General features: G+C 37.6%; 2 protein-coding genes across 2 annotated transcripts; both read right to left on the bottom strand.

Annotated features, from left to right (window-relative positions):
• Nucleotides 1-2,688: 2,688 nt before the first annotated feature.
• Nucleotides 2,689-15,775, bottom strand: LOC132118575 (alpha-2,8-sialyltransferase 8E-like). Its single transcript, XM_059528520.1, has 7 exons — nt 15,653-15,775; nt 13,316-13,396; nt 13,152-13,238; nt 12,302-12,446; nt 10,588-10,700; nt 10,413-10,496; nt 2,689-3,196 (listed from the first exon to the last, which is right to left on the bottom strand). The coding sequence occupies exons 1-7, from the start codon at nt 15,757-15,759 to the stop codon at nt 2,722-2,724; spliced, it is 1,092 nt and encodes a 363-aa protein (XP_059384503.1). The 5' UTR covers nt 15,760-15,775; the 3' UTR covers nt 2,689-2,721.
• Nucleotides 15,776-17,132: 1,357 nt separating this feature from the next.
• Nucleotides 17,133-27,201, bottom strand: LOC132117803 (alpha-2,8-sialyltransferase 8E-like). Its single transcript, XM_059527111.1, has 7 exons — nt 27,065-27,201; nt 25,672-25,752; nt 20,146-20,232; nt 19,618-19,762; nt 19,109-19,221; nt 18,043-18,126; nt 17,133-17,883 (listed from the first exon to the last, which is right to left on the bottom strand). Exons 1-7 carry the CDS (start codon nt 27,163-27,165, stop codon nt 17,409-17,411), a joined length of 1,086 nt encoding a protein of 361 aa, XP_059383094.1. The 5' UTR covers nt 27,166-27,201; the 3' UTR covers nt 17,133-17,408.
• Between the last annotated feature and the right edge of the window lie 432 nt (nt 27,202-27,633).

The raw sequence follows: 27,633 nt of genomic DNA, 5'->3' as shown, positions 1-27,633 counted from the left end.
GCACTGTGAGCAGGTGCCAGGCAGTGCTGAAAAACGAAATCTTCATCTCCATAAAGCTTTTCAGCAGATGGAAGCATGAAGTGCTCCAAAATCTCCTGATAGCTAGCTGCATTGACCCTGCCCTTGATAAAACACAGTGGACCAACACCAGCAGCTGACATGGCACCCCAGACCATCACTGACTGTGGGTACTTGACACTGGACTTCAGGCATTTTGGCATTTCCTTCTCCCCAGTCTTCCTCCAGACTCTGGCACCTTGATTTCCGAATGACATGCAAAATTTGCTTTCATCCGAAAAAACTACTTTGGACCACTGAGCAACAGTCCAGTGCTGCTTCTCTGTAGCCCATTTCCTGCACACGCCTGTGCACGGTGGCTCTGGATGTTTCTACTCCAGACTCAGTCCACTGTTTCCGCAGGTCCCCCAAGGTCTGGAATCGGTCCTTCTCCACAATCTTCCTCAGGGTCCGGTCACCTCTTCTCGTTGTGCAGCATTTTTTGCCACACTTTTTCCTTCCCACAGACTTCCCACTGAGGTGCCTTGATACCTGGAACAGCCTGTTTGTTCAGAAATTTCTTTCTGTGTCAATGATGGCCTTCTGGTCAGCAGTCTTACCCATGATTGCGGTTTTGAGTAATGAACCAGGCTGGGAGTTTTTAAATGCCTCAGGAATCTTTTGCAGGTGTTTAGAGTTAATTAGTTGATTCAGATGATTAGGTTAATAGCTCGTTTAGAGAACCTTTTCATGAAATGCTAATTGTTTAAGATAGGAATTTTGGGTTTTCATGAGCTGTATGCCAAGATCATCAGTATTAAAACAATAAAAGACCTGAAATATTTCAGTTGGTGTGCAATGAATCTAAAATATATGAAAGTTTAATTTTTATCATTACATTATGGAAAATAATGAACTTTATCACAATATGCAAATTTTTTGAGAAGGACCTGTATATCTCAACGAGACCAGATTCAACTTCTAAATTATCTAAGATAACAGAGTGTATTAAAAATGTAAAAGATTGGATGACCAATAATTTTCTCCAATTAAATTCGGATAAGACAGAGATATTAATTATTGGACCAAAAAACACCACACAGAATCTTGTAGATTACAATCTGCAACTAGACGGATGTACTGTTACTTCCTCTACAGTCAGAAATCTGGGTGTTATATTAGAGAGCAACTTGTCTTTTGAAAATCATATTTCCCATGTTACAAAAACTGCATTCTTCCATCTTAGAAACATTGCCAAGCTACGAAACATGTTATCTGTTTCTGATGCAGAAAAGCTAGTTCATGCTTTCATGACCTCTAGACTGGACTATTGTAATGCACTTCTAGGTGGTTGTCCTGCTTCTTCAATAAACAAGCTACAGGTAGTCCAAAATGCAGCAGCTAGAGTCCTTACCAGGTCAAGAAAATATGATCATATTACCCCAATTTTACAGTCTCTGCACTGGCTACCTATTAAGTTCCGTATCAGTTAAAGTTCAGACTTTAAAACTCTGTTTATCTCAACAATTGGTGAATTTTTCCATTCTGAGGGGGAAAAAAAGCCAGAAGAGTAAGATTTAAATTCATGATTCTGAGCCGAAGGGAAAAGAGAGAATAATGAGTTGATTTTTCTTAGCAGAAATGTAATATATTATTTTGGATTTTTAAATATAAACTCAAAATTAAAACTCAAAATAATTTTATTCTTTAATACCATGGCTAACGTAGACCGCTACTTAAAAACTGTAATTTTCTGCCACCAGATAGGCTCCGCCCACAAAAATTGTTGACCGAAGATGACTAATCTGGCTTATCTACAACCAGGAAGTTCCAGGTATTCCATAGATATCTAGATATACCCCCCCCCCCCCCTTCATGAAGAGCGTTACTCTTACCTTACTTTCTTCTATCGCTGGCCAACCATGCGGTGTTCTTATGAAAATTAAACTGATGATTATTTTAAAGGAGGGTGATTCTACTCTATACTCACTGTATATTTGATTTGGTTGCTGTGAGAAACCTACTGCCTTGCTGTTCATTGCAATCAGCTTTAAGTCTAATTAAAGTTAATTGCAGTGAACAGCAAGGCAGCAGGTTTCTCACAGCAACCGGATCCATTATAGTAAATTAATAATTTATTTCTTTATGGCTCTAAAGTCCACCGAAAAACACCGTATTAAACAATTCCGAGAAATACTTGCTTGCTTCACCCCAGTCACTAATAAACAGCTCTAATAAAAACAGCTCAGTACTAATAAAACACTAATAAACAGCTCAGGGAAAGATCTGAACTGAAATGCACTGAAACACTGCATGGTTTTTTGTGTTTAGTAGAAGACAATACTTTATTGTAACAGTTTTATACATTCTATAAGGAAGACATGAATCATTTAAATAATTGATTCCATATCCTTTATATTTTACTATGCATGCAGATGTCAGTAGCCGCGTTTCCACTGTTGGGCTAAAGGCAGGTGTGCTAGTGCGTGCCAGGGCCAGTTGCGTTTCCACTGTCACTTTCAGGGCTTGATCGTGCCTCGTCTGAGCTTATTCGGGGCCAACGGCCAGGGTTTTTTGGCCCGACGTAAACCTTGGGCCAAAGCGGGCCAGCTGGGGCTAGAGGAGTGGTTATAAACAAAGGAAACGCAGCGCTATTTTGGCCTCTCTGCTACTGACCTGAGACTATAAGCCCTGGCTCGCACTGGCTCGACAGTGGAAAAGTGGCTAGTGTGTGTCTGAGGAGCAGGGCTGCAGGTGCAGTGTCAGCGCCCCCTGGCTGTGGAGCTTTAGAAGCCGCACAAACTCCTCCGGCATTTTGTGCATGCGCTTGCTTGGTCTGTTCAGGTTGTAATAGTGGTACGGAACGGGATTGTCCTGCAGGTCGGTGTAAAATGGCCAGAATCCGTACACGTGCACGTCTTCACATAGTTCCAGCGCCGTGCTAATTAACATAAACCCAGTGGAAAGGCGGCGTGGATTCAGGCCCCGCCTCTTCCAGAAACCGTCCAGTGTCTGCAGGTAAAAAGGGCTGAAGAACGCCATTGGCTTCTGTGGTCTGATTGCATTAAGGACTTTAAGAGCTCTGATTGAAAGTTCAGTGCAGAATGTGTAGGCAAAGGCGGGCATAATGAAGAAGGTGTTTTCGTACACACTGACCCGCTCCACCAGGGGATCTGTACTCTCCTCCAGGTTTTTGTATCTACAGACACACACACACACACACACACACACACACACACACAGTGTTTATAATAAACCCTCCAAATATCTACTGACCGCGCACAACATAATCATGCACATTAAAAATGTTTAAAGGTGCTATATTTTGTTGCTAAAAAAACATTATTTGGTGTAATGAAATGTCTTTATGCAGTTTAAGGTTCAAAAAACAATACAAAGCTCATCATTCTGAAAAGCGAGGTGTGCTTTGACTGGCCAGCTATCTAGTAGGGGTGTAACAGTACGTGTATTTAACAACTTAACCACTGATTTCTACATTTCAACAGAGGTGTCAAGTAACGAAGTACAAATACTTCGTTACATTACTTAAGTAGAAATTTGGGGTATCTATACTTTACTTGAGTAATTATTTTTTAGCCGACTTTTTACTTCTACTCCTTACATTTTCACGCAAGTATCTGTACTTTCTACTCCTTACATTTTAAAAATAGCTTCGTTACTGCTATTTCATTTCGGCTTGTTTTCATTCAAAAAAAAAAAAAAAAAAAACTATCCAGACAAATCGCGCCATTCGGATGGAGTGAATTTGATTGTGGTTGGATGAGAAGTATAAACAGATACCATTCCGACACCCTATTGGTTTGTACGCGATCCATCGCACCTGCACATGACACAAATCACGTCACACTCCAGCCAGGACATAGCCAGTTTTGGGTTCGTTTATCAAAAAATATATTTCTTAAAAGTAAGGTTGGATATGGAACCGGTATGCACCTTACTGAATAAGAGGAAGCAGATTTCGGTGCCTTTTAAATGCCTGAGCGATCGATTGAAATGTTTGTCCTGGTTCTCCGAAATGTACACAAGAAGCACGGGCATCGCTAGGCTTTTTTAGCGGGGCTGTAGCATTTAGCTCCATAAACTGTATACAAATTTGTGATCGCCTCAGAGTCAGTCCCCTTAAGTTTCATATGAAACCGGCGTCAGACCGGTCTCCTCTCCGTCTTTCAGCGCGCTCTTCAATCCGCAGACCGCGGCGGAGCAGCGCGGGCGGAAACAAACACAGAGGACACAAGGTATGTGTTTATCGAAAGATTGTTAGAATATCCGTATCTGTGCAGTTCTTTGTCATAAATACAGTTTACAAAAGGTCACGAGGGAGCAGTCGGTTTCTCATCTTCTGTAAAGTTTTCGCTGTGTTCACCGCTCATCACTAAACAGCTGTTTCCTCCAGCAAAAATCTAGCCCTTAACACATATGAACGAACACTTACACTTATTTAAATATACTTAATTTAATCGTACGTACTTTATACATACACCAGCTACTGTGCAAAAGTCTTGGGCAGTACTCTACTTTACAAACGACTGTTGCTACTTTATAAAGAATGAGCATACAGTCATTCACAGAATGGATTAAAGACAGTGACAGACAGCACTCATCTTAACTAAATATCAGAGTGAGTGACAGAGATACAGTCGAAACGTTATGTGTGGTTTTTGTATTAAGTAATGACCCAGATTATGAAATACATTTATTAGCCTTAGATTAAGCACAACTTGGGAAATAAGAGCATCCAAGGTGAAAGCTATGTATTTATTTTAAATATTTGTAATGTTCTTTAATGTTATCCATAGTTTTTTTGTGGGTCTTTTTTTAAAGTATCGGTTCAGGCACCGTTTAGGCGCCGGTACCGTTTTAAAAGTATCGAAATGGCACTGGATTATTTCTCACTGGCTCATTTACCAAATGGGTGCTTTCTCTTCGTCCTCCACAAATTAAGCTACTGTAGGTAGTTCGGTAGCGAGACGGTTTAATAAATTATCGTTTGCGATTGACGACGCGATTGACAATGTTCAACCCCCCCCCCCCACACACACACACACTGGACATAGCAAATACAGGAAGCTATCAATCAAGAAGGTATCAGGAGTATGAGTTATTTTTCATTTTTAGTTTTTGATTAATCACTTGGATTAATCATTCATTTTGACAGCACTATAATCTTTATTGTATATAGACAACCATACAAGGCTAATTGTTTTTTAGCCTCCACCAATGTTCTTGTCCATTGCCCTCGCAGATTCCTGCAGCTAAACTTGGATGTACACTTACATTCCATTAAAGTTTATTGATGCCATGCCTCTGAAGTTTGAATTTTTGCACCATAACAATACTTATAGGCAACTATAGGGTGACCATATGAGCCATTTTCCCAGCACACGTCCTTACCAGGATTTTTATATTGCCTAAAATATCCAGATTTTGGCTGTTTGTGCTTTGCAGATCGATCATTGTATGGCATTCATAAGAGCTATAGAGAGCAGAGCAGACGGCTCCTTATGCATTAAAACCACTCTCTTGGTACTTTGGTGTCATACAATGATTGGTGCGCAGCGACGCTTCAAGTTGAATGAACGAACAAACACCTAACATGTACGTGTATTTGCATTACTCTGATCGTTCTCTGTAGATCTCACCTTATCACACGCCACGACTGGTTGATTATGTAACATACCTGCATGTTATTGGTCAAACTACTTTGGATGTTTTAGGCAATATAGAAATTCTGGCAAGGACGCGTCCTGGGAAAATGGCTCATATGGTCACCCTAGGCAACTAGTCATCATATCTCTAGTTCTTTAATGTATTTGCATTGTACTAAAGTACGTTCATTTTCAATGGGCATATATGCAGCTGAAACAGGTAGCCTAGTGCATCCCAAATGTTTCAACATGAAAATTTTAATATAACATTATAGTCATTATGGCCTGTGGCTTTTAGAATAATGTTTTTTTGAGGAAGTGGGGTAGTGCAGCCTAAGCTTTTGTTCTTAATGGCATTTTTTCCCCTTACATTACTTTTACTTTTATACTTTAAGTAGTTTTTTAAACCAGTACTTTTACACTTTTACTTGAGTAAAAAGCTTGAGTTTATACTTCAACTTCTACAAAAGTCTTTTTAAACCCTAGTATCTATACTTCTACTTAAGTAATGAATGTCAATACTTTTGACACCACTGCATTTCAAACATTTAGATATCAAATATATTTATCCTGTGTTTCTTTTTGCAAAACATTTAGTTGCAATTGAATACCATGAACAAAAATCAACCGGCTCAGAAGAGTCATTATTTAATTAATCTAGATTTATATCGAAATCTGCGTTATACAGCATTATCTTAGAAATTTTATTTTCTGTGCCTCTTAAGTAAAGAGTAAAAGTAAAAAGTCAAGTCAAAGGCCATTAATATATGTGCAATGAATATATCGTATACCTCACTTTTTGTTTCCTTATCCTTTTTTGCATAAGGACCTGTCTAAATTACAATCACATGAAACAAAGAATGATAGAACCTGAAGAAAGTCAGTTCTGCAATTCAAGTGCATTAGTACATTTTTACAAAAATTTTTTTAAAACAAATTTCAGTGTAACTTACTCAATTAAATATGCATAAACATCTGTATAGAGGATAGGAACACTGTCATCTATACTCACATACTGTTCCAAACCTGTTTTACTTGCTTGCTTTCCGTGGAACACTAAAGGTGTAATTCTGATTGGTTCTTTCCATGTAATGCCATTCAAAAAAGTCTATAATTTTCAAGCTTTTATAGGGCAACATAGAATTAGTGGGAAGTCGTGGCCTAATGGTTAGAGAGTCGGACTCCCAATCGAAAGGTTGTGAGTTTGAGTCCCGGGCCGGCAGGAATTGTGGGTGGGGGGGAGTGCATGTACAGTTCTCTCTCCACCTTCAATACCACGACTTAGGTGCCCTTGAGCAAGGCATCGAACCCCCAACTGCTCCCCGGGCGCCGCAGCATAAATGATGAACACTGCTCCGGGTGTGTGCTCACAGTGTGTGTGTGTGTGTGTGTTCACTGCTCCGGGTGTGTGCTCACAGTGTGTGTGTGTGTGTGTGTTCACTGCTCCGGGTGTGTGCTCACAGTGTGTGTGTGTTCACTGCTCTGTGTGTGTGCATTTCGGATGGGTTAAATGCAGAGCACAAATTCTGAGTATGGGTCACCATACTTGGCTGAATGTCACTTCACTTTTTTTTTTTAGTCCATATGGCTCATGTGTAAAAGCTATGATTGTGTTTTTGATGCCAATACGAAAATTCTGAACTAAACTTTTCAATTATGAAATTTATTAAATGATTAAATACTAAAAGTGAAATGAGTAATGATAACCACTTTGTTAAAAGTGTATTTTAACATTCAATATTCCTTAATTGTAACTTATTAGGTTATGTTTTTTGTTTACACGATTCAAATCTACAAATATATAGCTGAACTATGTCACTTTAGTATGGATTCAAGGCCTGGAAAGTACTTGAAGCAAAAATGAAACAAGACAAACTAACATTTTTGTGTTCTATTGTACAGATGTGAATCTTCATTTAATCAGCCTGAGGCTTTAGGTGTGAAAGGGTGTAACGATTGATCACAGGAATGAGAGATCCAAATGCAGTGTGCTATTGGGTAATTCAAAATTCAGAATCCAAACAGGCAAGAGGTCATAACCATAAATCATTCCAGAAACAAAACAAACAGAAAACAAGAAACTCGAAAATAGAGACCACAAGGGAACGTGAGAAAACCAGGTGACAGAAAACAAGGACTCAATGAAACAGAATGAAAACAAACCGGTATATTTGGACAGGTGATGACGATGAGAGTGAAGACAGCTAAGTGCAATTAACAGGTGTGCAATTAACCGTGATGAAGGGACAAGGCTTTGTGGGAAATGTAGTGCCTGCAGTGGGGTGCCTATGGGCAAGCGAGACCACTAGTGGACACCCAGGGAAACACAGACCAGCCACCATGACAAAGGGCTTTTATGTTTGCCAAAATATAACTTTTTATATTATAAGCAAACAAGCCCAGCTCAGATTTAAAAAGTAACAGCGCATTAGTTCCAATAAAAAGTAACTAAGCGACATAATTAGTTACTTTTTTAGGAAGTAACGCAATATTGTAATGCATTACTTTTAAAAGTAACTCCCCAACACTGTTAATTTGTGCCGGTGTCCTGACATTTTAATCTACCTGTCTGATCTTCAAAACAGGGTTTACTGTAGGGCTGTCAAAATGGCTGAAAAACTAAATTCGAATCTGCAATTAAATATTATCAAAATTCTATCTTTCTATTGTGTGTGTGTGTGTGTGTGTGTGTGTGTGTGTGTGTGTGTGTGTGTAAAACAGTATATCAGTCTGGTGAGTAAACTAAAGAATTTACTATCCAATGGCGATTTTATTGCCAAGGTGTGTGTCGAAGGTTTCCCAATCTCATACATCAAACAAATGAAAGATCTTTGTCACAACCTGTGTTCATTTGTTCAGGGTAATAAAGTAGGTCTATAATGTTACAATCATTTTAGCAATTACTTGCCATTTCCATGTTGAATGTACTTAAAAAATAAATCATTAAGAAGTGCCAATAACAGTGGAGGGCACAGGGACGCAAATAATGGCCAATGAATGTGTTTTTGCATAAAACTGTAGATAGAATTAATGTTATTCTATTAATAATAATTATATTGGTGCTGTAGTTGGATATTACAGAATAATTATAGAATTATTCTATTTGGTCTGCTTAATAATGAGGCATGGCCAAAGCCAGTGAAAGTACTCAATTAGCTGTTTTGGAAGCCCTTATCAGAAGAAACAGCTGGATTAAGAAACCATCTCTAAATCCAGCGCTTCTTGAAAACTACAGACTGGTATCCCTTCTTCCATTCATTGCAAAGACACATGAGCGAGCTGTGTTCAACCAGCTTTCTATGTTCCTTGTACAGAACAACCTCCTGGACAGCAACCAATCTGGCTTCAAAAGTGGCCACTCAACTGAGACTGCTCTGCTCTCGGTTACTGAAGCCCTGCGACTAGCAAGAGCAGCTTCAAAATCCTCGGTACTCATCTTACTGGACCTGTCTGCTGCTTTTGACACCGTTAATCACCAGATTCTCCTGTCCACCCTCAGAAAGATGGGCATCTCTGGAACAGCACTCCTGTGGGTTAAGTCCTACCTCTCTGACAGATTCTTCAGTGTGTCTTGGAGGGGTGATGTTTCAAAGTCACAGCACCTTGCTACTGGGGTTCCTCAAGGCTCAGTACTTGGACCACTTCTCTTCTCAATCTACATGACGTCATTAGGATCTGTCATTCAGAAGCATGGCTTTTCTTATCACTGCTACGCTGATGACACCCAACTCTACTTCTCATTCCAACTAGATGACCTGATGGTAGTTGCTCACATTTCAGCCTGTCTGAGTGACATTTCTAGCTGGATGAATGACCATCACCTTCAGCTCAACCTTACGAAGACAGAACTCCTGGTGATTCCAGCTAACCCATTGCTTCATCACAACTTCTCTATAAAGCTGGGCTCATCAACCATTACTCCTTCTAGGACAGCCAGAAACCTAGGAGTTGTGATGGATCATCAGTTAAGCTTCACAGACCACATTGCTACAACGACCCGGTCCTGCAGGTATGCCTTATACAACATTAGGAAGATTAGACCCTTCCTGTCAGAGCAAGCAACACAACTTCTTGTCCAATCTCTTGTTCTCTCCAGACTGGACTATTGTAATGCTCTCCTGGCTCTTCCTGCATGTACTGTCAAGCCTCTGCAGTTGATCCAGAATGCAGCAGCGAGGGTTGTCTTTAATAAGCCAAAAACAGCTCACGTTACTCCTCTCCTCATCAGGTTACACTGGCTACATGTAATGTACATGTAATTTTGTTCCCCAGCTTCTTTCACTTGACTCAACAATCTGCACCTTTCTAGTGCACAGCTATTTAGATATTTGCATATATAAGTATTTGGGTTATTTTGCCCTGTAGCATCAAGCCCTCCAGCAGCCTTCAGATAAAATATGTTCCCATGACTATGCCTTTAAATACCACAAATGTTTAAACATTTTCTATATTATTAGTCTACCGGCGCTTTCTCTTGTTATGAAAATAAAATTACATACATGCTTGACACACATCATTATACTTAATGTATGTATTTTACATTTACCTATGTTTAATTAAAATGCATTTTATTTTTTATTTTTTTAAGGTTGGGGTGGAGTGGGAGCAACATTTTTCACTGCTCTCCTATATTTTTATCCTGTTTTTACTGTAAAAGTTCAATAAACAAATTAAGCAAAATAAAAAAAGAATTCTTTAGAAATAGCAATCATTAAAAACATCAAAAATGTTTTGTATCTGGATACTGACTCTTTCTGTATCTGACTGGGGTTGATGGTTATCAGATCCGTCTTCAGCCCAACATCACTGTCATTAATCGATGCCAAATTAAACCTGAAACAGAGAGAGAAAACTATTAACAGGAAGGGTGAGTGATTACAGGTGGATGTGTCGAGGGAGGCAAGGCATGCTGGGAAGTGTTTACCGTATGACGAAGTCTGCGCTGTCAATCTCACGTCCACAGCTGCTATTCTTCAGGATCCCACCACTGCCAACTACAGCACACCGACCCAGACGACGACCACTCCAGGGGAAATCCTGCACACACACACACACACACACACACACACACACACACACACACACACACACAGAGATACACACACACAGTGTTGTTGATAATGCATCACCAAGTAACTTGAGTTACATAATCATATTACTTTTTTCAAGTATCTTGTAAAGTAACGCATTAAATATTTCATATATTTTTATATTACAAACAACCAAGCAAGCCCAGACCAGATGAAAAAAGTTAACGTGAAAAATTAATGTGTAACATTGCTTTCCCTAAAAAGTAACTAGGTAACACAATTAGTTACTTTTAAGGGAGTAACACAATATTGTAATGCATTACTTTTAAAAGTAACTTTCCCCAAAACTGCTCGCACCGCAAACATTCTTACGCAGTTAATTATTACAAATATACAATTCTAAAAATAAACATAACTGCTTTGTAATGTGTGTTTTCAGTATAGGTGTGTGTGATTTTTAGGGCCTTTCACACCACTTTAGTTCCAGAACTAAATGTACAGTAGGCTTACTAAAGTACTGGTACGAGTTTGCGCTAACTATTTCATGGTACCATTTAAAGGGTTGCATTTGCACCGACGGTGTGTACCAGGACGTGATGTAAGCCGGTCGACAGCAAAGTCATTGCCAGCCGGCAAATGACCAACCTTCAACGTAGAAATATGTTTGAAATAAGGTCAGTTGTTGTTTTAACGCTGAAACAACGTTGATACAACAGTGAATCAACGTTACAATATCAACGTTGATCCAATTTGCAAAATCGAAAGGTAATTCAACGTTGATTCAACCATGGTACCAACGTTGTTTCAACCTTCAATCAACGTTGAAATGCCGGCTGGGTTTGTGCGCGGCGTTCAACAATGTTAACAAATAAAAATAACGTTAACAACAGGAGGATGGAGGACGCTGTAATCAGAGCTGTGTTTTTGTTGCATCTCGTGGGTTTCACAATAATGACATGCTATGTCGACATATATGTAAAGCGAATGAAAAAACGGAAAGGAGGACTAAGAATCTCCAACGACAACTGGCAGTGCTACATTTGCTACAAGTGCCTGCACTCCAGCTTCCGTATATTTATCGCTGATCATCATATTTGCAAAATAAGTTGACACAATGTTTACAGTATGTTACACAGCATACTGTGTAACTTATTAAACTTATTATACACACCTATACTGAAAACACACATTTTGAAGCAGTTTATTTAAAAACAAAAAATGTTTTTAAAAAGTACCTTTAGAATGTTTGGGGTGTGAGTCCTCGTACATCATACCTACACATATTTGCATTGCTTTGACCTTTCTCTATAGAGCACGCCTTCTCGCACGCCACAATTGCTCTATAACATGCAACACTAACACATTCAACGTTTCAGTCGTTACTATGAAAACAATAGGAAACCAAAGCCAAATCCTGACATTTTAGACGATTTTGACATCCCCTGAAAAAGAGTATCATCAGCCTATGTACTCTGTAGGGCTTGACTGGTCTGACAGGTTGTGTCAGATTCAGAGGATAAATCTGCTCAAAAATCAATGAACATAAACATGCAAAAACACAGAGAACTTAAAGAGTTTATGAGTTAGAAATATGTATTAATAACACACCTCGGGCATCATGCTGTGGAGGGTTTCGTTCATTGTGTATGTATCTGTTGTGCTTGTCTCATATGGGATGGACTGATTGACAGCTGTGTTTCGTTTGGTGAGGAATAACGATCCTGTGGCGTTACAGAAAATCTGTAGACTCAGTCTGTCATAGACACACACACAGAGAAAGAAACAGAGTTTATGAGGGCTCATTTTACATTTGACCTCTGTTAAAATGACTGATCTTAGTATTCAAAGATTTTAACTAAAAAATCTTGTCTCATTAAACACAGTATACGTTAAACAATAATGACGTTTTTGGAAAACATTCAAAGTCGTTATGAAATTGTGTTGCAACCCATGTTCCAATAGTAATTGTTACACTAACTAAACTCTCGAAAATCAAGGTTTTAAAAGTGTGTTTGATGCCGTAGAAGAACTGTTTTCTTCTGTGCAATGTAAAGATTCCATGGATGTTAAAGGTTCTTCAAGGAACCAACAATGCCGATAAACAACCTTTATTTTTAAGAGTGATGAAGGGAATAATGTGCAGGATCAGGATTATGTCAGTAGGATTTCACGAATCTAAATCTGATGTAAAATCAGACTTAAAATACTGAATCTGCATCATTTGAAAATATCTGAGCATTTCTGTCTACAACATCAAACTCAATCTTATAATATCAAGTGAAGATGCATGAGTGGATTCCTTAAGTTTGACATGACCGAGTAGCTGAACTGTTCCACAGAAATGAAATTAACTCAGGAATGTGAGGCATCGAGTTGTTCTTGTGCTTCAACTTTCATCACTCAAAACTTCATCAGTTAAGACTAATGCATGTGCCAAAGGCAAAGAAGACACACAAACCTGTTGACCTCCCGCTCCGTTGTGTTTGATTTGTACGGGCAGCTCATGAAATCTGAAAGCTCCCGTGTGAAACTCTCCATTTTAATACTGAGAAGAACACAAAGACATTTAATGATGTTATCTCTGAAACAGAAACGTCACTTCTGATCTTGGTTCGCACGCACCTTTTGGCCGGTTTTATAATAGAAAACTTGCGTCTGAGTTTTGCGCAGTGCATCTGCCGAAGAGTGTCCGTCATCCCATCTCTGAAAGAAAGAACAACAATTTCAAAGCCACTGTATCATATTTCAGTTTGATTGAATTTTGATTTGATTGAAAGTAACTAAATGATCAACATAATCAACTTTGACATAATCAACTTTGTTGTCACATTCGATCTACTGCATGCCTTCTGTTTAGAGTTTTTTAATCCAGTCAGAGATCTTTTACTCCTGTTTCACACATACTCTATCTGCAGTGCATATTAGATATAAGCGATACCACTTTTTTTGTTTTTATATGATACCGGTACTTTTAAAAGCCATTATCGTCAATACCGATACCGATACGATACGATACTTCTAAATACAAACTTTTAAATTATGAAATTTATTCAATTATTAAATATCTAAGAGTAAAATGGGTAATGATTTCCACTTAACTTTATATTTGACATGCATTTTAACATTCAAAACGCTTTCATTTCAACTTATTAGGTTAAATTTTTGTTTACAAATCTACAAATATATTGCTGAACTAAGTCACTTAACCGTAAATCATGTTTCATCTTAATAAGGAACTGCCAGTGACATGCTGTTGCATGCATAAAATGCCACTTTTCATTCTGACCGTGTATGATATAAATCCACATTACAGAATACAACATGATCAGTATGAACTATTTAACTAAATGTATTTGCACAAACTATAGGCTACAATTTCAGTTTATTTATTGTGAATAACTCAAACATATAATGATTTTCTGTCCTCTGATAAGCATTGTTCTGGTCTGCTGTTTCCAAAAGCTTAAATGCTTTCTTATGATACTTTTGGCAAAGACAGCCCTGTTTGACTGCTCTGTCAGAAGTGAGTAAATGCTCTCGGTGATGGATTGGTCTTCATTTGTGTCTGTTCAGATGAGCAGGAAAATAGTTCTATCCTACGCAATTATTCACTTACATAGGTTAATCATCCAATTCAATGCATATTATACTTTTTTTTTTTTTTTAAATGGCAAAACACCTTAGTTTCGATATTTTTATTTGAGCATTGATTCACCAAAAAATATTCATACTGTGGACTACTAGTGAAACTGGAAAACATAATTGGGACCAAAAATAATTCAGACATTTTGAACTCACCATGTGTTGAATTACTAATGCAACCTTTTTACATCACAGACTGAACAAAATTAATTGCGGGATTGCTTGTGATAAAGAAATAAAAGGCAAAAGGCACGAGAATCGACTGTTTCTATCAGTGGTGAGTTTTTATTTAAAATGTTTGTGATAGATTCAAAAAAGTAGTAGAAAAGTAGGCTCTATGAAAGAGTTTTCTGTACTGTGACAAAAGAGGATCACAGTGCTGAAAAACCTTTTTGTTTCTTGTAGCTCAAGTGGTAGAGCATTGTGATATGAAGCGCAAGGTTGGGGGTTCGATTCCCCGGGAACACATGATAGGTAAAAAATGAAAATTGATAGCCTAAGATACACTGTAAGTCACTTTGGATAAAAGCGTCTGCTAAATGAATAAATTTAATATATGATTTGAAATCAAAATAATGGATAAATGTCATGTTTAAATGTGTTGCCTCTTGCTTGAGCAAAATACAAAGCTAGAAGTCTACTGCATGAATACTACGATGTTTATATTTATTGAGTTTGAAGTAATGTCTCTGAAAGTTTGTTACTGTGATAAAAGAGGATCGCAATGCTGAAAAAGTGTTGTGAAAGCATCACACACGAACGCACATGGAGCGCAAACACACTACAGACGGAGCACATGTGAAACAGGCGTTAGTCTCATTGTACAAACTGTCAGAAAGACTAATGGAACTATTTGTAGAGAAATACTCTAAAGCAAGAGGTTTCACTGCAGTAAACTGAAGGATTGCAGGAATAAAGCAAAGTTCAAAGGCAAAACAAACAGAGAAAAAACTTTACGATGTGCTTCTGAACAATCTCTGACAATCATGTCCTGAACAAATCAAACCATTACATCTAAAACTTGTACATCCTGAATAAAATTACAATGACATTTCTATCTAAAAATGACATTTAAACAACAATACTCCATGAAAAAACTTACATGAATAAATTACTATAGTATTTTTTTAATGTTGGCTGTTAATAGTAATGTAGGCTATTCAACAATTAAAAGGAAACCATCAACTCACTTAATAAGACTTAGAAACTACAACATAGGTACGAATCTTAGACTTTATAACAGCAACACAGAGTCTCAATTAAATTCGCAATTATAAAAAAATATATATATATATATATACATATTAAAATGTTCACCTGGACGAGTGTGTGTTGGGTGTAAAATAAAACATCACACACACACCCTGAAAGATGATCAGGGCCATCAGCAGCCTGAAGATCCACTGTAGAAACGCCAACGCCATCAGAGTACCATATGAAAGAGACGGTGTGTGTGAGAGAGTGTGAGATATGTTCAGGGGTTAAAGATGAAACACACACACACACACACACACACACACACACACACGCGAAGCTCACAAAACCTGCTGACTCACTCTGTAAACCAGTTTATTTGTCAAAGACCATAAATTTATGTTGTGCAATATTGTCAGTAAAAATGCAATTTTTCCAGTATGTCACCAGAATGCAGTCTTTTAAATATTAATATTTATTTCAGAATGTTAGCTGAGCTTTGAACATGTGTAACATGCCCCTAAGGAGCGTGTAATATGACACAACTAATTTAATTTGTATTGTGTAAATTTGAATTATTGAAAAGTGTCATTTAACAAAACTGAATATTATGTGGCATTTAACATAGTTCTGAATTAGATTTTTTTTAACCTTGTATGTTAAACATTTGAAATTTAACACAACAATATTTTTAGGGCAGAGTTTTGTGTTTTCAAACAGCATTTTATTTATTTATTTTTTGTTCTGAAATCTTATACTGCAAATATCCAGTTTTTAAAAATACAGCTTTAAGTTTTTAAGATGAAGAGTGCACAGTAAAAGAACAAGAATAAGAATTTTTTGTAACGTAATCAAACTGAACTGCAAATAATAGTTTGATTTTAAATCGGATGCTACATGCACTTTTACAAGTTTTTTGAACAAATGTGTGTTGGCAGTGTTATTGCTGCCAAAAAATGCTATTGCCATCATAATCAATTATAAATGACATGAATCATGTAAATGGCAGACTTACTTTCCATTTAAAACCATTGATAAAATCATGCATCACTGGATATTGTTGGTTGTTTTGCTGAGGAACACTAGTTTCTTAACGAACGCAAGTTTCACTGCACAAGCTCTATACTTTCACTTTCATTATTACATTCAGCATTAGGTATCGTATCGATCACAAGTGCAGTATGGAGTACCTCAAGGCTCAGTACTAGGGCCGCTACTCTTCACGCTTTATATGTTACCCTTGGGAGATATCATCAGGAAACATGGTGTTAGCTTTCACTGTTATGCTGATGATACTCAACTCTATATTTCTTCGCGGCCCGGTGAAACACAGCAATTTGAAAAACTAATGGAATGCATAGTCGATATAAATACCTGGATGAGGAGTAATTCTTACTGAATTAATTATTTTTAATTATCAGACCTAAAAAATCTGCATGTAATAACCTAGAACACTGTCTAAGATTTGATGTTGTGGACGTGAGATTGACTTGATTTGATATTGTGAAACTCGTGTATTAAATAAATTCAATGCAATGAAGTAGTTAAAGTCTTTTTTTTTTGTGATTATTTTGGCTCACATTTAACAAAACACCAGGGCCGGTAGGTGTGGAAATAATAAGATGATATGTATAGATTAAGTAAATATATAATATTGTATAGTTATCTTTTTCCACTGACATAATATATCACACATACACAAAAAAAAAGAAAAAAAAAGAAAGTCATTTCATTTACTCTTGCCCTGGCCCTAACTAAGCAGCCGCTTATTTCATAACACATATCGCAGTGCATCACTGAATGGAGTGCACTTGATAACATCTACAATGGTTGCAGATGCAAACATGGCACTTTATAAGGTTATATGCCCGTGCAGATATCAATGTGTGTCTGAGGAGCAGGGCTGCAGGTGCAGTGTCAGCGCCCCCTGGCTGTGCAGCTGCAGAAGCCGCACAAACTCCTCCGGCATTTTGTGCATGTAGGGGTGCGGACGCAACTGGTCATAATAATGGTACGGAATGGGATTGTCCTGCAGATCAGTGCCGAATGGCCAGAATCCGTACACGTGCACGTCCTCACACAGTTCCAGCGCTGTGTTAATTAGCATAAACCCAGAGGAGAGGCGGACTGACTTCAGGCCACGCCCCTTCCATAAACGGTCCAGTGTCCGCAGGTAAATGGGGCTGAAGAACATCACCGGCTGCTGGGGTCTGATTGGATGGAGGACTTTGAGAGTTCTGATGGACAGTCCAGTGCAGAATGTGTAGGCAAAGGCAGGAATAGCGAGGGATGCGTTTTCGTACACACTGACCCGCTCCACCAGCGGATCCGGATTCTGCTCCATGTTGTTAAATCTACAGACACAGTTTCTAATAAACACGACTGCAGATAAACAATATTTCTATGTAGATAAACAATATTTCAGAAGAAATCAATTGTTTATAGTTTGTTCTCTAATTTTGACTGTACGTGTGTGTGTGTGTGTGTGTGTGTGTGTGTGTGTGGACACTGACTCTCTCTGAATCTGAGTGGGGTTGATGGTTATCAGATCCGTCTTCAGCCCAACATCACTGTCATTAATCAACGCCAAATTAAACCTGAAACAGAGAGAGAAAACTTGGACTTGGATCATTCTACAAAACAGGTGCCACGTCCATCTTTTAAAAGTAAAATCTGCCTGATATTAAACATAGATGGCTCAACATTTATCAGGTCATGACCCTTCAATGTGTTCATTAGAAAGAGAATCTGAAGCTGATGTTAATATAAAGATCACATTTTCAATAAATAATCTACTATATAAAATTCTGATAGCGTTTCAAAATGTGGTTCTATTTAATTAAATTAATTAAAAATTAACAATATGTCTAAATATTTAGTTAATTTCAGTTAATTTACTAATATGTTATTCAAATCAAAAGTTGTATCACAATTAATATTAGCTATCATGAATAAAGATGAACAAAACTGCAACAAATGTATTGCTTCTTGTTAGTTAATGCATTAATTAATGTGAACTAATGGGGCCATAAATAATTATAAAGAATGGCAAGTAACGTTGAATTAAACCTGAAAATTGAAAGTAGAAAATAGAACTTCCTGGAGACTGTGTGACGATTTTATGGTGCCGATCTGTCGGCATCTGTATCTCCTTCATCTGTTTTAGCAGACAGTCTAGTTAAGCGTTAACTTAAGACTGCTTTATCTTATACTTTATTATCCAATGGTAGCACAGAAACGTTCACTTAAGACTGCTTTATCTTATACTTTATTATCCAATGGTAGCACAGAAACAGCAGATAGCCAGCCGGGTGAAGACGGCTCATTCATCACCTCAGCAGATAAGAGACGGCCCACGTGTGAAACTATAAAACACTACAGCCATGAACAGTTTCAATTACTCAGACCACAGCTGTTCCAGGGTCTCAAAGCTGTTTCATGAAAAACATGAACGCCCATCAGTTAAACTCTGTTTTAATAGAAAGAGTTCAATGTCTCTTTGATCTTCTAAACTGTAGATGTGTTTTCATGTCCATTGAAATCGCCATTGAGGAGCAAGGCATGCTGGGATGTGTTTACCGTATGACGAAGTCTGCGCTGTCAATCTCACGTCCACAGCTGCTGTTCTTCAGGATCCCACCACTGCCAACTACAGCACACCGACCCAGACGACGACCACTCCAGGGGAAATCCTGCACACACACACACACACACACACACACACACACACACACACACACACACACACACACACACACACACATGTTTGTTTTTGTGTAAAGTGTGTTCATCCCATAGGCGTAATGGTTTTTATACTGTACAAACTGTATATTCTATGGCCCTACACCAACCCTGCACCTAACCCTAACCCTCACAGGAAACTTTGTGCATTTTTACTTTCTCAAAAAAACTCATTCTGTATGATTTATAAGTGTTTTGAAAAATGGGGACATGGGTTATGTCCTCATAAGTCACCCTCTCCTTGTAATACCTGTGTCATACCCATGTCATTATACAGAGTTGTGTCCACACACAAACACACACACAGAGATCAATGCACACACGCACACACGCACACACACACACACCTCAGGCAGCATGCTGTGGATGGCTGCATTCATTGTGTATGTATCTGTTGCGCTGGTCTCATATGGGATGGACTGACTGACGGCTGTGTTTCGTTTGGTGAGGAATAACGATCCTGTGGCGTTACAGAAAAACTGCAGACTCAATCTGCGATAGACACACAGAAAGATACAATTTCTTATGAAATGTTTATGAGGACTCATTTCACACAAAGCATTCAGCTCTCTAATAATGCCATTAAACATGATAAGATTATTTCTTTTGAACTCTGAGACACTCAACCACAATGATGTATACGAGTGGTGATAAGACCTGAACTGATTTAGTCAATAATAAAAGTGAAAGTCGTGACAAGTATGGTAACCCATCTTCCTCCAGGAAGTGACATCACTTTGGAGGGAAAGCAGCAGCAAGGTGAAGCAGATTTCTGAACTAAAGCGGAATGAGCCAAACTAAATAAAGAGAAACTCATCAGGCTCATAGAAGAGACACGTCTAATTAATAACCTGTTAACCAACAACTGAAGGCACCTGTTGAGCTCCTGCTCGGTCATGTTGGGTTTGTACGGGCAGTTTAAGAAATCACTGAGTTCCTGAGTGAAAGTCTTCATGTTCAGACTACAGTGTGAGGGAAAAAAAGAAAAAAAAAGAGATTCTGTCATCATTTATTCTTCCTCAAACAGGTTTTTAAAGGCATGATGTTCATGAGTAAATTACCTTATGAAAATGAACCATGGTTTTATTATACACTGAACAAAATTATAAACACTTTTGTTTTGCCCCCATTTTTAATGAGCTGGACTCAAAGCTCTAAGACTTTTTCTATGTAGACAAAAGGCCTATTTCTCTCAAATATTGTTCACAAATCTGTCTAAATCTGTGTTCGTGAGCACTTCTACTTTTCCGAGATAATCCATCCACCTCACAGCTGTGGGTAATATCAAGATGCTGATAAGACAGCGTGATTATTGCACAGGTGTGTCTTAGTCTGGACACAATAAAAGGAAACTCTAATCGTCTTAAATCTTTGAGTCCAACTCATGAAAAATGGGGGCAAAAACAAAAGTGTTGCGTTTATAATTTTGTTCAGTGTAGTTAAAGAGTACAATAGTAACCATGTTTTGTTTAGCGGGATGATAACTTTGTATAACCACTATTTAACTACAGGTACCATGGTTAAATGAAAGTTAGTGTAGCAAAATCATGGTTAATTTCTGGATACAATAACCATGTTTTTTTGTTTTATTTGCAATAACACAAAGGTTAACTTGGGTTAAAGTAAATTCTGAGTACTTGTCACACAGCTCTTTTCCATACAACAACAATTAAGACTCTCCACAAAACAGTCATAATGATATAATAACAATACTTCATATGACAAGACAAGTTAACAGTCTGAAATAGATTCATTAGCTGGACTACAGCAGGGCTGAACTTGAAACGTCAAGATTTCCAGTAGAGAAGTGCAATAATGTGGAATAATAAAGAAGTCTAGATGTTCACATGTGCATGACGTCAAACATGGTGATAGACACAATACATGATACTAAACAAATATGATTAAACCTGTTTGGCAAATATTTGCTGAGACGTGTGCATCAAGTACTATAAGCTCTCAGTTCAATTCAATAAAACACTTAACAGAAGGTAAACATCTGGAGAAAAGAGATATAGATAAAACAGTTCAGACTAAACTATATAGATTTATTTATCTCATTAAGCTGTTTCATTGTTATTCACCTTATTTTTAACGTATAAGCATGTAGCCATTGTAACATCTGTCATCCGCTTTTAGTCAGTTTTAGTTGTACAAAACCCATCGTTATGCTGCTTTATATTATTTTAATGTATTTTGGTATTTTTGTATCTCTGTAATCATAAACACTGTTTTTTTTTATCGCAAACGCATTTACTGCACTTATTTGCACTTGTTATTTAAAGTAAGTCTTGCACATTCACAGAAAATAACTTCCACATTGCAAAAATAAAAATAATTTAAAAAACATGAAAAATGACAATGCCACTTCATAAAAGTTTATATTTTTTCATATTTTATAAACTCCCTGCAAAGGATTTTAAACTATGTTTTTTTTTTAAAACTGTGTTTTATGTTAACATATCTGTACCTTTTTTTTTTTTTTTTTTAATCTGTGCTCTATTTTGTTTCTATCTGTGCACTTATTCGTCTACACTGTAAGATATAAATACATTAAAAACAAAAAAAAGTAAGTAAAAGTACTGTGAGCTCATTACCAGGTCATCATCCATTAATTTTTTTAAATGTAAAAAAAATCCTTCAAATGAATACAGTATTTTGCCCTTTTGTATTTTTTTTGTGTGTGCTCTGTTTTTTTTATCCTTGCAATTTTTTTCATATCTGCGCTCTACTTTTTTTTTAGCTGCCATTTTTTCGTCGTTCTGCCTGTTTTTTTATTTCCTGCAGCTTAAGTTTTCACTTGTTCACAAGGTCAGCTTTGAGGAGCATCAGCTTCTTCAGGAAGTCTCTGGAGGGCCTGATGTGTTTCGACTTCATGACGTGATCAATGGCCTCGTTCACCAGCAAATAAGCACCTTAACTATAGAGAGAAAAACAACAAGATAGTCTAAAACCTCATTCCCAGACTGAAAATAGATGAGAAATGGAGTGTGTGTGTGTATGTCATCTCTTACTCACTCGTTTATCCAGGGCCTTGTCAATGACTTCTGCAGCTGGCATTAAGTACTTGTTGGTGTCAGAACAGCGTCTGCTGTAATAATTGATGTGCAAGCCTCTGTAACATCTGGACCCTGTATAGACTGTTCTTCCTAAGACGTTCCCAAGTAGTAGTTCAGGTCCTTCTTGGGCGCTGCAGTGTTCAGGGTGTGAGTGAGTCACGTGAGTGAGTCACATATCCCTCAACACATCTCAGTCTGTTGCTATCTCTCTGCACAAGAACACAAAAGCCTAGGCTAATCTTTCACTAAAGAGGGTGTGTACAATGCAGAATAAATGACATTTCTGTTGTGTTGCAGACTTACTCTTCTCCGATGAAGACCCGAGGCCAGACGTTAGTGACATGTCTTTCTTTGAGCAGTGCACAATATTTTACGCAATCCTCTAGGTGGAGCACAGTTTGAGGACTTTGTTGCTGACTTCAGTCTGTCGTTCTGCAAGAAGGTATTTATTTTCTTTATGTTCCACACTGTAGCATATTCTACTCTCTGGGTCACGAAGAAGCCATGAACTTTTTTTAATCTTCATTGCTTTGGTACTTTCTGATAATAGAAGAAAAACAGTGCGGCATTAGAAAAACATATTTAACCAGAGTAAACATGAGAAATTAGACCAAAATTTAAGAAGATAAAAAAAAATTGGAAAATTGGAAATCCAAAGAAATTCAGAAACCAATTAGACCTTTAAAAAAACATTAAAAGTCCTCTGATAGCTATTTCTAACATGCTTCCAACAGGTTTTAGCAGATAGCTAGATAGATAGATAGATACATTACAAGAAAAAAAAACTACACTGTGATCTGTCAGATCAGCCTGAAGAACTGTGGCAGGTTTGGTGGATAAACTCTAAACAAGTCATTATGGGCAAAAGTTTTCAGCCCCTAAATGGAACTCGAGCAACATTTGGAAGAGGGCTACAGTAATTCCATAAGTCAGATCAATTAGAAAAGACACAGCAACAAAATTCAAGTCAGCCTGAAGATCCCTGCCAAATTTGGTGGTTGTAGCTTGAGAGCTCAAGGCGGTGTTACTCTTGAAAAAATCAGGGTGTCAGAAGAAGTGGACGAATAATAGGAACGCATTATTACGTCTTTCTCTAGCCAACATAATAATCAGAAACATCTCTAACAACACAAATAAACATGATTAAGACATATAAATGTATGTCTTCACCTGTCGGGCTGTTCTCCTGAACATCGCTGTCTTCCACTGAAGGTCCTGCTGGGTCTCTCAGATCTTCAGACACCAGCGCAGGCCTCTTCAGCTCTGAGACGCTGACGTTCCTGTTCATCTCCAGCTGCAAGTCTTTCACTTCACAGACTGAGATGTTCTGATTCTCTTCAGTCTCCAGCTCCATGTGCATCTCTCCTGGACTGCAGTGACCGACTGAGACGTGATCGTCCGTCTCAAACTCCAGCTGCACATCTATCTCTTGAGATGCGCTGCAGCCGAGAAGGTCATAGATGGAATCGGTGATCTCAAACTCCAGCTGCACATCTTTATCATCTGATGCCCAGTAACTTTCCCTGCAGTAGAAGGCACCGTTGAGGTAAACCTCCAGAAGCACCTCTCTGACCTCTGTGGACATTGTCTGGTGTTCTGAGACTGACAGATCAATAATCTGTATCTGACAATGTGAGTTTAAACTGTCTGTACAGATTGAATATATGTTTGTAAAAGAGTTGCTACAGTCTGTACTCGCAACGTTTCACTCAGTATTCTGCCTTTTAATCGGAGTCTGTGATGTCATCACTCAGTGATGTGTCTTGTTGTTGTTCCAAAGTTGCCATGGAAACAGAATGTTTCCCAACAGCAGCGGAGCACAAAAGCACGTGTGTTTTCTCTGATTCACTCATTATCTCAGAAATTAAATAATTAAACACTATTTTGTTGAGCTTTTTTGCGGTTTTGAATGATAATTCTATTGCATTTATCTCCAGCGCCACAGCATAAAAAAAAAGAAAAGAAAATGAATGCAGTTTTGCAGTCTGAGTGCAAAGATCCACAAACAACTCACTTGAACAGGTTCCTTTTTTTACTATTTTTTACTCATGTTGGTGGTTTCAATCAGTCGAATCCTTGATGTTCTAAAATAATTAAAACTGAAATAAAATGTAATAACTAAATACTAAATAGACATAAATATGATCATCACAGCTGGTAATAACTGATAACATGTAATATGGATTATGTAAACAGATTATAAAAATTAAGTACTTGTAATTACATTTTAAAATACTTTTAATCAGACTACAGTCTCTTTTTTGTGGATTTCATGATAACATATTTACACAATAGCAATAAATTATTCATAATTGATTGTTTCTTCCCACTCGCTCTTCATCTGTTCAGTATTCCTTCCTAAAATAGGCTACTGCTCATATACTCTCAGAAAGTCTTCCAGTTTTGTGGACCTTCACATAAACACCAGTTCATTATTGAGGTGGCAACACAGCATTTGACCATGCATTCACAAAGATCATTACAGGTGTAAGAAAGTATTTCAACATTTCTATGTCTTTGAAAGGCTTTTGTCTTTCAAATACATTAAAATGCACAAACTTTTTTGTCAACTGATTCTCTTTTACATAATATGAAGAACCCCTGAGATTTTAACATGCAAGGATCACATTTGCGTGTTCACGGTTTTCTGACGTAAGTTACGGTTACACAAATAAAATATTTCATTTTATAGTAGGTATTTTACGTTGATTGATTTTACAATTATTTATTTTAATTAGGCCTGGGTGATATGGCCTAATTTCCTCCCTACTTAAAATCAAAATATTTTCTAGTCTATATTTCCATCTTGTAATGCCGCTGGTTTAGGTTTAGTTTTGTGTATATATACATATATATTATTTGTACATCGAGCAGAAACTGTCTAACCGTGTGTAAACATGTTGTGTTATATGTTCAAGCCCTGTTTGTTTTTTCAAAACAATTCAAACAAGTCGATGTAAACTACACATTCGAGTTAATCGATAAAATCAATTTAACCTAACCCTAACCCTAATTTTAAAGTGACTTTAAAATTTGTATTTTTTTTTATTTTCATTAAACTCACAGACTCCCTGTAGTTCCTTCACAAACCCCAGTTTGGGAAATCTTGACTTAATGTAATGTTTAAAGAGACAGTTCACTCAAAAATGAAAATTCTGTCAATAATTACTCACTCTCGTGTCGTTCCAAACCTGTAAGACCTTCTACTACAATTTTTGATACGTAATTTGACATCAGTAACAAACTAGAATGTATGTATTCCTGGAGCTTTACAGCCCTCCCTCTGAATCACTGTAAGGAAAAGAGCACACAAGGAGCGCTGCATGATCGTGGTTCTCGCACCTTTTTGCGTCTGTGATGATGGAGAACTTGCGTCTGAGTTTAGCGCAGTGCAGCCGCTGAAGCGCGTCCCTCATCGCTTCTCTGCAAGAAAGAGTAACAGGGAATTCAGATTCTTCTGCATGAGATGAAAGCCTTTAGCACACACACACACACACACACACCTCATCATCATCTGAGTATCTCGGAGTGATTCTTATACGCAAGGATCAAAGTTCATGGACTGGTTGAATAGATATTGATTTAGGAACATAATTATGCAAATCAAAGCAAGGCTATATTTGACTGTTGTTGAACATGACACTCAGAAGCACGCTCTAAAAAATGCTGGCATGTTTCAACCCAACTTTGCATCATTTTTCTGCCTCCCTCGCGCTGTTAAAATGCAACCAAGTAACTTTTTAAAACAGTTTTATTTTTAAATTGAGTAGATTTTTACACTGGTGCTTTAACTTCTACTAAAGTAAAATTTCATTGATGTAATGGTACTCTTTCTACCTCTGCATTTGAGTTAATATTTGACCCAAAGCTGGGCTGAAGCGTGCATCACTGCAAGGAAAAAAAAATACATTTGTCTACAGAAACGAATGCAAAACATCAAGTTCATCTCCACACAACTTGAAAAAACAAAAACAGACAGACAGACAGGAAGAACGTGATGAACAGTACAGGGGTAAAACATGTAAAACGTGTGCTGTAATAAACACCTGTATGAATTCATCAAATGTATTAATGCAAGTGCTTTTCATACTTTTATTTGACTTTATTTTTTTTTCTTTACAGAATCCTATACTTAATAAATTAATTTCATGAAGTGCTGTTGTGGCTGGTAATTTATTTCAGTCTGCTTCAAAAAAGTAGCTTCATAAAAATCTCATACCTGCATAGAAACAAACAAACAAACAACAACAACAACAACATTCTAAAGAATTCATCATCAGAATTCTAAAGATTGTAAGAATTCTAAAAATATTCTAATCTAAGAAATTGATAGGTGTTTGAAACCAACTCAATAAATGTTTCTGCTGCGCTTGGGTGTGTTATTGTAATAACACATATATATATATATATATATATTTAATTAGATTAGCATAATTACAGAGTCATATTTCACCATATCGGGCTTTTTCTCACGCGATTTAAAATACTTTAGGAAAACATGAGATAAAAATCTAAACCTACACACCGTGCCTTTCTCAAACAGCACACAGTTGTTCACAATGTCAAGTGAAGAATGATCATCATATTAGAGTCATGGAAAATTCACATGTACTGCATTCAATTGCATCCTATATTTCACACTTCATTATTTCTTCAGAGTTAAATAACTATAAATGACATTTTGATAGCAGTGACTAGCAGAAAGAGCCTCGATATGAGTGATGTGAACGCTCACCTGGACGAGTGTGTGATGGGTGTGTAATAAAACAAAACACACACACTGTGAGAGACGATCAGGACCGTCAGCAGCCTGAGGAGCCACCGGAGAAACGCCATCAGACACACCGATGCTGGAGCGAGTGTGTGATGGAGAATACACACACACGTCTATAAGCCCGCCCCTCTACGTGAATTAACATCATCACTTCTCTAAATGTCATGAAGTTACTGACAGTCTGCTGTGACGTCAGTGAAGATCAACAAACTCCTATATTTATACATACACACACACGCACACACACACACACACACACACACACACACACACACACACACACACACACACAATCACACATACACACGCACGCAAACTCCAAACTCAGAAGTAATTATTGTAACTTTGTAATTGATCTTACTGTAAACAATTCATCCCTATATTTATATATACATACACATACACACACACCCACGCACGCACGCACGCACACACACACACACACACACACACACACACACACACACACACACGCACGCACGCACGCACACATACACATGCACGCACGCACACACACACACACACACTCG

The sequence above is a fragment of the Carassius carassius genome, chromosome 37, assembly GCF_963082965.1.
Source record: "Carassius carassius chromosome 37, fCarCar2.1, whole genome shotgun sequence".
Lineage (NCBI taxonomy): Eukaryota > Metazoa > Chordata > Actinopteri > Cypriniformes > Cyprinidae > Carassius > Carassius carassius.
Note: the sequence above shows the minus strand (reverse complement) of the source record. Positions and strands in the feature narration are given on the sequence as shown.